At 41.4% G+C, this 12,403-nt stretch overlaps 1 protein-coding gene across 1 annotated transcript in view; it reads left to right on the top strand.

The window, feature by feature from the left end:
- Positions 1-12,403, top strand: part of LOC131482780 (storkhead-box protein 1-like) — an 88,337-nt gene that overhangs the window by 16,943 nt on the left and 58,991 nt on the right. Inside the window, 2 exon segments of the mRNA XM_058678182.1 lie at positions 2,863-3,010; positions 3,112-3,115. Coding sequence (XP_058534165.1) covers positions 2,863-3,010; positions 3,112-3,115 — 152 coding nt within the window.

Below are 12,403 nucleotides of genomic sequence, written 5' to 3'. Positions count from 1 at the left end.
TTCATTCAACCGAGTTTGTATTTTTAAAAAATTACGGGCCCGGCGGCGTGGCCTAGCGGCTAAAGTCCTCGCCTTGAAGGCCCCGGGATCCCATATGGGCGCCGGTTCTAATCCCGGCTGCTCCACTTCCCATCCAGCTCCCTGCTTGTGGCCTGGGAAAGCAGTTGAGGACGGCCCAATGCATTGGGACCCTGCACCCGCGTGGGAGACCCGGAAGACGTTCCAGGTTCCCGGCATCGGATCGGCGCGCATCGGCCCGTTGCGGCTCACTTGGGGAGTGAATTATTGGACGGAAGATCTTCCTCTCTGTCTCTCCTCCTCTCTGTATATCTGGCTGTAATAAAAATGAATAAATCTTTAAAAAAAAAAAATTTTCCCTTGATATACTCTTTTTGACTCCTACATTACTTGGGTAGTTTTCAGTGTTTGGAGGTTCTCCTTTTATCCTTCTCTTACTGATTTTTAGTGTCGTTTAATTGTGCTCAGTGAGCATACTCTGTGTAACTATGTCTTTTAAAATTGTTGGTGGTTTGTATGGACCAGGTTCTTTGGGTGCTTGGAAAGGATGTTTATTCTGTTTTCTTTGGCGGAAGTGCTGTGTCCTTGTGGACTGAATTACGCTGTGTAGTGCTGGTAGGGATTTCTCCTACATCCTTGTTTATTTTCTTTCCGATTATTCTGTAAGCTGTTAAAGCCTTCAGCTGTGATTGCATATTTTTCTGTTTTTCTTTTAGTTCTGTTTTCCTTCATGTGTTTTTTAGCTCTATTGTTTGGTGTGTATATGTTTAGGATTGCTGTGTCTCTCCTTTATCATTATGTAATGTTCCAGTAATTTTTTTTTAACATGAAATATGCTTAATCTGATATTAATACAGCAAATTCTACTTTTTATGTAGTGCTTTGAATAGTATCTTTTTCCTTCCTTGTCGTGTCAAACCACCTATAGCATTGTATTTGAATTGAGTTTGTGGCAGAAAACTTGTAGTTGGCTTTCCTTTTCGGCCCACCAAGTCCAACTCTTCATTGTGTGGTTAGGCCATCTTCTCTCAAGGCCATTATGCTCCATCAGTGCTTGTGTCTTCCACTGTGGGGAAGGACGGACGGGACCTTCGGTGTGCTCTTCTCCAGGACCCGGGCTAGGACGGTTTGGAGCACTGTGCTACTCCTCAGGAGATTTTCTTTCGGAGACATCTTCCATTTGTTTTATTTAGGATTCCTAGGATTTTCAGTGGTATTTAGGATGTCATGGGAGGGATAGGAAAAAACATACCCATGTCATTGTTCCTAAGTGGGTGTTTGGTCTAAAGTGAAGTATTTGAATTTCAAGTAAGACTTCAGAGAATTTAGAGAACTCTGGGCTAGTGTGTGTGTGAAGTGCCCCAGTAGCAACTGTTTCCCTTGGGGAAAAAAAATGACTGCTTTACTGTGTCTATTCTTGCTTGATGAGGTATGGAGGAGTCTATAGAAGGCTCAGGAGTGTCTGGAGGGTGGCCAGGCTCCTCTCACGCGTGGACACTGTTCTGCATGATATTCTTCACCTGAACTCTTGTCCCCAGGCCCGTCTGCCAGGCCTCCATCTGTGCAGACCTACCATGCTCTTCCTTCTGAGCCTTCTTGGGTTCCTTCACATGACCCAGAAGTGCTTTTCCTGATACGTGTCCTGTATATAAGTGCATCCACCCTCTCCTTCCTCACATGTTTTAAAAATGTCCCATGAAGGTAGCAGTTCTCTACTGGCTCTTCTTGTCCCCAGTCCCTGCCTAACTGTAGGGTCTAGGGACAGGAGGCAACATTTGTCATGGCTCCAGACTTCTCTCTCCTTGTCACAGAGGTGTCTTTCCTTTGAGACTGACAGTGCACACCTCTTCCCTTCCTGGTGGCCATTGTCTGTAAACGTGCAGTCCTTGAGGAGTTGGGCATCAGTTCAGCTGCACCTGTTTCCCATCATCACTCTGGGACACCCCAAACTCCAAGTGCTTGAGGCCAGCCTCAGCCCTGGTCTCCCAGCTTCTAGGTGTCAGTTCTCTTCACTGTCACCTCCTGCCTGTCACCCCCACTTCTCTTGCCACTTCCTGGAATTCAGTATTAGAAATGTTTCCCTTTCAGACTCTTACCCTGGCCCGGATACGTTTATTTGTTATTCCATCATGTGTTCGTCCATGCATGCTTCAGTTCATTCTCTCTCACACCAACTGTTTGGAGAAGTACATCTGTGTGCTACTTGCTGGAGAGACAGGAAACAAGGTGGGACAGGGTTCTTGGTACTTACATGTGAATGACATATATGTGTGCCTCCTGAGACACAGTACCCACTGTCTGCAGGGGCTGCTGGGGACAGCTTGGCTCCCAGCTGTGTCAGGCTGTGTGGGTCAGGCACCCCCATATCAGGCTGTGGCAGCTGCTCTGACATTTGGTGCCTTGGCAGTACTTGGTGCAGGCATCATGGAGAAGAGGGCGCTCAGCCCTCTCACTGCCCAGTTGACCTTGCTGTGTTTGAAGGATGTGGTCGGCATCTGAACTGAGCACTTCAATGTGACCAGTGGGATTGGAAAAGAAGAGTTTTAATTTTACTCAGTTTTAGCTAAATTAATTGATTTAAGTGAGGGGTTGTAGGGACACACGGGGACCAATCATTGCCTTACTGTGCAGCACAGCCTTTGGCTGTTCAGTTTCTGGTTTCTTATTATGATTAGTGCCACAGTCAGAGTGGTGATACAGAACACGTGATATGGCCAGCCTCTCTTATCAGTCTTAGCCATCATCTGCAAGCACTCAGCAGATGTCAGTGTCTTATCTGCTGCTTGTGTACACGTTGCCCAAGTGTAATCAGGTCCTTGTTGTGCCTGTTCTTGTCCCTCGCAGTAAGAACCTTGATAAGAGTGAGGAGATTCTTAGGGAGAACTCCTCAGAGAGTGAGGAGGAGGAGGAGCCGACTGACCTTCATCAGGAAGCCAACATGGATTCACCATCAGAATATTGGCAAATTCAGAAGCTGGTGAAATATCTAAAGGTACGAATGCCTTTTGGACCATGTTTGCCATGTTCAGTTCGAATTCTTTCGCCATAATGTCTATCCTGCTTCTAAGTTTATTGTTCCTTTCTCTCATAAAGGGTGGTAAGTGTTCTTGTTGTGTAAATGTGCCCGACAGAAGATCTCCCTTTCCTGAGGGATCAAGGCTAGTTTGCAGGGAGCAGTGAGTCTGCCTGTTGTCAGCCCTGTCTCCTGGCTGGGGAGGCACGAGCGCTAGCATGTCTTTACTTGGGCACCTTTTTTTTGCGCAGTAGTGAGGCATGGTGAAATACATGAATCTTCACAATGGATTTTGATTTCTTTTTTTTTCATTTTTAAAGATTTATTTATTTTCTCAAAAGGCAGAGGTACAAGAGAGTGTGGTATCTTGCATCCACTGATTCACTGCCTGGATGACTGCAGTGGCCAATGCTGAGCTAGGCACAAGTTAAGAACCAGAAGTTCTACATGGGTTTCCCATGTAGGTGGCAGGACCCAAGCCCTTAGGCTGTTTTTCTGCTGCTTCTCCTAGGCCATCATTGGGGAGTTGGATTGGCAGTAGAGCAGCAAGGACATGATATGGGATGCTGGCAGCTTAACCTACTATATCACAATGCTAGGCCATATGTTCAGTTCCAGGCTAGGTGACTTTTCAGTGTGTGGTTGTAGAAAAGTTAATGGTGTGGTTTGAACCTTGAATTTTCCCTTAACCTGCAGAATGACATTAACAGCGCCTATACTATCGAGTTAGTTTAATGATTAAGAAAACATAGTTGAGACATGATGCTTAATAAACTGCAATTGCTAGGGCTTGTGTGGTGTTGCAGGCAGGTTCAGCTGACTCTAGAACAGCCATGAACCATACCACAGTGCCTGGGGTGGAGTCCTGCTTCCGCCCACTGATCCAGCCTCCTACTAATGTGCCTGGGGGTAGCAGGTGATGACTCAAGTTCGTGGGGGTCCTGCTTGGGTCAGCACTGTCTGTTGCAGGCAATTGAGGAATGAATCAGTGAATGGCAGATTCTCTTTCTTTCTCTTGATCTCTTTTCTCTGTATCTTTTTGTTGCTCTTTGAAATAAACAAAACTGAATAAATATTTTAGATAATAAATAACTTACAAGTGCTTCAAATATGTATTGGGCCAAGTCATATAACATTTTATGTAAGAATCAATCCATATAATGTGCTTAAGTGGCTAAATGAGAATAGAGTACAGACAATGTTTTGCAGTGATTAATGGTCATTTTTATTTTGAGATTTATGCATTTATTTCAAAGGAAGGTGACAGAGGAGAAAGGTAGAGATCTCCCATGTGCAGGTTCACTTCTCAGATGCCTGTGAAACCAGGCCTGGGCTGCACCAACTCAGGAACCAGAGCTCTGTTCGGGTCTCCCACATGGGTGGCAGAACTCCGAGTGCTTGGGCCATGTTTCACTGCTTTCACTGTATCAGAAGTCGGGGACTGGGACTTAAACAAGCACTCGTGAGGAATGTGGTTGTCCCAAGGGGCTCGGCTGCTTCATCACCAGTGAGTATTGGTACCCATCACAATACTCATTTGTGATACAGCATAGCAGATAGCAACACTGAAACTGAAGTCCAGAAGTACTTGTGAAAAATAAACATTTTATGTTTTCTTCTTGCTTTTCTGTGTCTTTGGTAAAAGCAAGTAAGGGCCTTTGTCTGTGATGTCATTCATATAGAAAATTATGTTGAAGAAAAGGTACAGGCTATACAATATATTTATATGCATGAGTTACTTTATTTTTTAATTTATTAACTACATTGTATTATGTGACACAGTTTTATAGGTAATGGGATTCCCCCACCCCCACCCCCAATGCTCTCCCCATGGTGGATTTCTCCACCTTGTTGCATAACCACAGTTCAAGTTCAGTTGAGATTCCTTCATTGCAAGCATATACCAAGCATAGAGTCCAACATCTTATTGTCCAGATAAGTTCAACGGCTTCTTGGGGAGACCTTCTCTGGTTTGAAGGTAGAACCAACAGAGTAAAATCCCGATCAATTAAAAGCCCCAACATAATATCAGCAACCATTACAAGTTTTGTTGTTGGTATTCTAAAGAAAGACATTTTGAAAGCCAAATATGTCCTTCAGTTTCAAATTTGGACATATGATTCCTGTTTCAATCTGTGATTTGTGTGGCATTCCAGCTTGTTAGGAGGTCTGTGTGCCACCTTATCTGCACATGCCAAGCAATACCCAATAATGCATTATCTGTTTGTTCTTTGTGAGAACAAAGTGTGAGGGCAAAGGGAGGATGTGAAAGTCTGTTGAAGTACACCCAGCATGAAACAAGAAACTGGTGTAAATCTGAACTAGCAAAAGCAATGTACATTTCAATGACCAAACCAAATTCAAGGCAGGCAGATATTTTCTTGTTTATTTCTGATCTAGGAATGGATTACAGAAGCTTTAACCATCAAAACAGCATGGCACTGGCCTAAAAACAGACCATGGGAACACAACAGAGAGCCCTGAAACAAACCCATGCATTTATGGCAATTGACTTGCAGTAGTGTCAGGAGTACAGCATGGGAGCAGGGCAGTTTCCTCATTGAATGGTGCGGAGACAGTTGGATATCCACATGGAGGAGAATTAAACTGGACCTTTGTTTGGCACAACGCACAAACGCAGCTCCAAAATAACTGAGGACATACATGTAAGATCTGCAACAGTGAAGCTACTAGAAAGAAACGCACAGACCTGTCACAGGACATCGGTCTGGGTGGAAATGCCTGAAATAAGACCCAAAAGCAGAATAACAGAAGTGAAAGTAAGCAGTTGAGATTACATCAAGCTAAAAAGCTGTTCAGTGGAAGAAAGAGTTGCACAAATTTGAGGTAGTATCTGCAAACCACAAGGATGCTTCAGAAAATTATGAAAAAAATAATAGATTTGTTTATTGTCACATTTTAAAAAATCAACGAATACCTTTTTCATAAGAGATCTTTCATGAACTTTTTTAGGCTCCTCAAATGCATGGATTTCAAGCATTTTTGCACCAAAAAAATTAGTTTTTAATCTGGCAAAGAGCAGATACCCCGAAGATACAAGGAGAAGAAATGCAAACAACTCAGGGGCAGAAAAGAAATAACTCAATTAGAAAACGGACAAAGGGCTTACATCCACACTTGTCAAGAGAAGGTATCTAAATGGCTAACAGAACATTCGTCATTGCGATCATCAGGGAAATGCAAATCAAAGCTGTAATGAGGTATCACTCCACTGCTGTAAAAATGGCATCATGAAAAGCTGTGGCTAACGAGTGTTCCTCAAAGTGTGGACACAAGGGGTCCCTGGCACACTGTGGTGCAAATATAAACTTAAAATAGCTACTATTGGAAACAGCGTGAGGATTCTCAGAATCTTCCAATATAGAACTATCAGCATTCCCACTTCTAGTACAGATCCAAAGTGATTGAAATCAGTCTGTCAGAGACAGCATTTCAATGTTCATTGCAGCATTGTTCACAGTAATCAACATGTGGAATCAACCTAGGAGTCCATCAACAGATGCTTGGATAATGTGTTATTTAAAATGGAATACAGTGAGAGAAAGGCTTACCATCCTAAAATTAAAAAGTGGTTGCCAATGAATGTAACCAACCCTAGTGCAAAGAGCAGAGGGAATTTTCTCCCATAGGATATAATGGGGCAGGCACTGAGTGAGGTAGTGGATGATGTCCTTGACAGTTCCTCCGCTCCCCCCCACCCCAGTGAACATAATGGCAAGAACAACCTTCCTAACACAACAGCCCTGATGGCTGAATAATGATCTTGAAATTTCCAGCCATTTAGGATAAGCCCATGCAACGTCAGGCCAAAAAGGGATGCCCTATTTCTGTCCCAGAGCAGCTAAGGAAAACATGTATTGATGAAGTGCTACTCAACCTTGCACACGTTATCCATCAATACATTATGTGCAAATGTGATACTTTTGGCCAGACAGTAAATTGCTTGGAATTCTTATAGTTCCCACAGGTAAATATTCTTAACATAGGCAATAAAAGAAAAAAATATATCTACAAATGATTTCAAGGTTTTTGACACAGATATATGTTTTATATGCAGGCACAAAAGGATATTAAAAGTCTGTGAAATGCAAAATTGAATGTCTCTAGATGATCTCAAAATATACACCTGACATTTTAATTTATGGAATTATGGCTTCGATGTAGAATTAAACTAGCACAGGAATGTTAATGTTGACCTGACTTTTCTACTTAATTTTCCAAGTAGAGCAACGTCTGTGATTGCTGAAAAAAAATAGAAGAGCTCATTAACACCCAAACAAGTCAGTGAACCCTAGCTTAATATTTATCCACAGCTGTGAGCTCAGATCTTGGCACTTACATAAAGGGAGCTTGGATTTAATTATTTGACTTTGACATATGTTCATTACTTGCAAGTAATATATATATGTATATATATATGCGTATATATATATATATATATATATATATATATATATATATAAGCTTTTCATCTGGATTTTTAGAACATGATTCAGTTTTTGAGTTAATGAGTACATTGCATTTTTGAACTGATCAATCTCCTGGCTTCTTCCTGCCCTTACATCTGATGATTCTGATTCCCTGTGCAGACACTACACCCCGCTTTCAGCTACCTTCCAGATAAGCTCTTCTATTATGCCCTCTGCTCTCCTGATGGCTCTCTTCAGCTGCTTCTTATTCAAGAGGTGGTGTTATATTCATTCAGTTCACCGCGATTTGAATTCATGCCAATTTATTTATATTCATCTAGCATAATCTATCTCAGAAAATGATATAGAGAGGAATGGATGTTATTGCAAAGCAGGTGGATGAAATGCCCTTTAAATATTAGCTTGTCTCATTCAATAGTATAGATTATCTACTTTGTTGCTTTGCTGTTCCTGTTTGTGTGTATAATCTGTCAGTTGGTGAAACTGGTGAATTGAAGCCCTCAAAAATTACTGTATTAGAGCCCATCTCTCCCTTTATTTATCATAATAGTTATTTTATGAAGTTGTGTGTTGTATTGTGACAATTTTATTTTTTACATTTTTTTAAAGATTTTATTATTATTGGAAAGCCGAATATACAGAGAGGAGGAGAGACAGAGAGGAAGATCTTCCATCCGATGATTCACTCCCCAAGTGAGCCACAACGGGCCGGTGTGCGCTGATCCGAAGCCGGGAACCTGGAACCTCCTCCAGGTCTCCCACGCAGGTGCAGGGTCCCAAAGCCTTGGGCTGTCCTCAACTGCTTTCCCAGGCCACAAGCAGGGAGCTGGATGGGAAGTGGAGCAGCCGGGATTAGAACCGGCGCCCATATGGGATCCCGGGGCCTTCAAGGCGAGGACTTTAGCCGCTAGGCCACACCGCCGGGCCCTATTTTTTACATTTTTAACTTAAAATTTGCTTTGTCTACTTTGATTATATTTACATGGAATATCTTTTTCCCATCATTTTACTTTCACACTGTGTGGGATTGTCCTGTAGATGCATATCATTTTTTAAAATAAAATTGGCTCAACCAGTCTATGCATTGTTTTAAGAACTTTTCATTTATTTGAAATGCACAGCAATAGAGAAGGTCTAGGGAAGACCAAAGCTAGGAGCCAGAATTTCTAAGCTGCTCTGTCACACGACTGGCAGGGGTCAATGGAGTTTGGTCTTCATCCACTCTATCACTGTCAAGTCAATAAGAAGCTGGGTTGGAAGGAGTGTAGCTAGGCTCAAACCAGCACTTTCAACAGGAGATGCCACTCTTACAAGCATGGCATAACCCTTAACACTTACTTCTTTAACTACTTCCTTTGTATAACTGCTATTCTAGGGAAGATTCTTTTTCTTCCTTAACAATATGAAGAAAACAGATTATGCAGATTCCATGGTTATAGTTCCAAGAATGCAATCATAACTCCCTCATTCCCTTTTTTCCCATCCAATATTTACAGGAATTATTGTTCAAGTAATGATTTCCTTTTCTTTGGGGCTGGTTGCATGGGAGTTAATTTTCAGCATTGTACTATTGATTTTTCCTGTTCTGTGTTGTTATGTTGCTCTTTGTGCATTTAGCAGGTCATTTGCCTCTATCAATTTTATCGGGTTACTTCTTTATTGAGAAATCTTATGAAGTAGGCAATGAGGTACTATTTTACCTTTAGGAATTCTTGTAAGGAGGTCTACTGGTGAAAATGTCCTTAATTTTAATTTTTCTGGGATTATCTTTATAATTCTTACTTTACAAAAACTACTTGACAGCCTAAAGGGAGAGTGAGAAAAAGGGGCAAGATGTGTTCCCTTCTGCTTGTTCATTCACATTGCCTTCAATAATTGGGCCTGGGGTGATTCAAAGGTGGAAATCCAGGCCTTGCCTGTGACTGTCAGGGCCTCAACTGCTTCATCCATCCATCACCTCTCCCCAAGGTCTGCCTTGGCAGGATATTCTCACTGGACCCAGACAGTGTAAGCAGTGGTAAGGGTTGCTAAAAGCTGAAGTTCCAAACACTCCGCAGGTCAAATGTTACCCCTCCCCAACATGACAGTGCATTCAGCAACAAAAATGCAAAAGTGATCTAAAAATAAATGGTGCATTACATATGTTTCATGCTGTCTCACCTGTTCTCAGATTTTAGCTTTTAAAACATCTTCATAACTTTCAATTCCTAGTTTGTCTAGTTAAACACCTACTGCTTATCAGGTGGTTATTCTCTAATCAGATTTGCCTTTTGATAAATATGAAGAAAATGATACTATTTTGTGATGTAACCCATTAATCAATCATCCATAAAAGACCAATTGCTTGCAATAACCTGAGATTGTTAATGTCTCTCTTATCACTGTTATTGCTACTGCCCATAAGTAATGATGATCTAGTTCTTATTGTGCTTTCATTAGTGCCACACAGGACACACTCTGGCATTTATTCATACAGGAAGATGTTGGACACCCTTTTTTACCACCCAAACACCACATTGATACCTTTGTTATATGTTCATTAACTTCATGGGGATGAAAGTTCACTATATTTTCTCTCTGTGGTGGGTTGTCCATAAAGGGATGAATAGTGGAAGTGTAGCAGAAATAAGTATGTGTATAGGTGGAAGCAGACAGAGGTATGTCCCCATGTATACAGTGCAGGGATGGACTCGCACCGAAATGGCTGATAATTTTCTACGTTGTTGGGAGACACTTCAGTGGCAGCATGATGGACTTGTGAAAATTCATGAAAGACACCCATTTTTAGACTGTAAGGCAGGGGGCAACAGGGAGGAGGGGTGGGAGCTTGGGAGGGACAGGGAGACCCTAGTGACTATTAATCTGTGTCATGAAATAAATAAAAAGAGGAAAAAAGGAGAAATGAAGCGGAGGGTGAGGGACAAATGGATCATAGTGTACCCAAAACTGTATCATGAAATACATGAAATGTGTTCTCTTTCAAAAGTTGATTTTATATATATATATATATATAGAACTCTTTTCTAAAATATGTAATTGTTGGCCCATTGGAAATGCAGAGGAAAAGAGTAAATCAAGATGTTGACAATCAAAAACAACCATTTCTAAATGTAAGATAAATGTGTTATTTTGATTTTGATAGAATAAATACTTTCTAATTTAAAAAAATAAATAAAATAAAAGGAGATTCAAATTTTTCATCTGCTTCGGATATTTAACTGGGCAAATGGGAAGAGTCTGTATATCAAGGGCAGTGCTTTCCCCATGCCAGAGGAAGCATTGCATTTCATGACAGTTAAATACTGAGATGTGAGTGTGTGTGTGTGTGCATTTGTACATGTGAATGCGTGTGTTTGTATGTGCGTGCATGGATGATCCAAGGAGGGCAAAGAGCAAAGGACCATGTACCTCGGCACCCCCTGACTGGTCTGTAAAGTTAAGTTATGGGTCAGATACAGTAAGAAAAGAAAGAGAAATGCTGTTCTTTACTTCAGACTCAACCAAGGAAAACATGAAGCCATCTGAGGCTTTGCCCTGTGACTGTCAGGATATAGGCAAAGTTCCTACTAGTGTTTGGAAGATATTGATGGCATGAACCACACCTTTGATAAAATATTCTCAAAAGGCACCATTGGAGGCCAATAACATAAAGAAAACCAAGTACATGGTTTAAATTCAAGCCATTGCTTGATAAGAAAAACTTATTACTTTGCTGAATATGTTCCTGGGGCCTTTCAATGGGAAGAAGGAACCTTCTGTGTGGAACGAATACAAAGGAATCAGATTATCTTCTCACCCTGTTGAGCAGGATGACTGTGTTACTGAGTGCATTCTGTCTTATAGCCATTCAATTATTTCAGAAACCTCTATCCCCTGTGGCTTTAACCTCTAGTTTATAAACTCTTGGAAACTACAGTATGAGAAGAAAGGAAAGCTAGCATTCATGTTGATGACGATTGCATGTCACAGTTCAGATATGACATCTGCATCATTTGCCCTCCCTGACAAGGCCAGGCCTTCACCTTCATCTATACTTTTGTTTACAGTAATAGCAGTGGATGTGAGCTGCTAGCTGTTTGTAGTTTTGATTTGCACACACCTGAAGTGAGGTTTCTTGATCATACATCTAATAAGAATCAATGCGGTACTATAATTGGATTTTAAAAGTATAAAAATAGTCTGAAGAGCTATTTGTTGCCAATTATTATTTCCATGAAAGGATGGTCATGTCTTCCAGCAGGTGTTGTGGAATTACCCTTTCCTCTGAAAGCATATCGATGTGTTTGCTTACTCAGCGCACTGAAGCAAACAGACCCTTACCTCCTTGTAAGGCCTCTAGGTTGTTCTTATTGTCTAAATTGTTAAAATAAGCTAAAGTGTTAAAAGTATCTCTTTTTAATTTTATTTTTCAAAGGTAATATAATATTTATCATTCAATCTTTGTGAGCTTCTTGTGTGTACAGATTATACTAATGCTGTTACGGCTCTAGGAATACAGAATATTTCCTGAATGAAACACTGCATGGATAGTTCCTCAATCAATTTTTGGCGTTTTCCTTGATGGGTCTTTTATATAGACAAATTCATGTGGCAATTTTACACTGATGAAAGGCAGAGATGTGGAAAGGAGAGAGAGAGAGAAAGAGAGAGAGAAAGAGAGAGGAGAGAGAAGAGAGAGAATATGAATCTTCTCTCCACTGGTTCACTCCACAAATGGCCACAATTACGTGGGCTGAACCATCCTGAAGCCATGAACTCCACCTTGGCATCCTGGTTTGGTGGCCTGGTCCCAACAGCTTGAAACATCTTTGGATGCCTGCCCAGGGGCAGGAGCTAAGTCAGAAGCAGAGAAGCCAGAACTCCAAGGTGAACTCTGATAGAAGCTACAGTACCACAAGCAGCATGTTAGCCAGCAGTGCTG

Source organism: Ochotona princeps, chromosome 20 (assembly GCF_030435755.1).
Source record: "Ochotona princeps isolate mOchPri1 chromosome 20, mOchPri1.hap1, whole genome shotgun sequence".
NCBI classification, from domain to species: domain Eukaryota; kingdom Metazoa; phylum Chordata; class Mammalia; order Lagomorpha; family Ochotonidae; genus Ochotona; species Ochotona princeps.
This window is presented reverse-complemented; position numbering and strand designations above follow the sequence as displayed.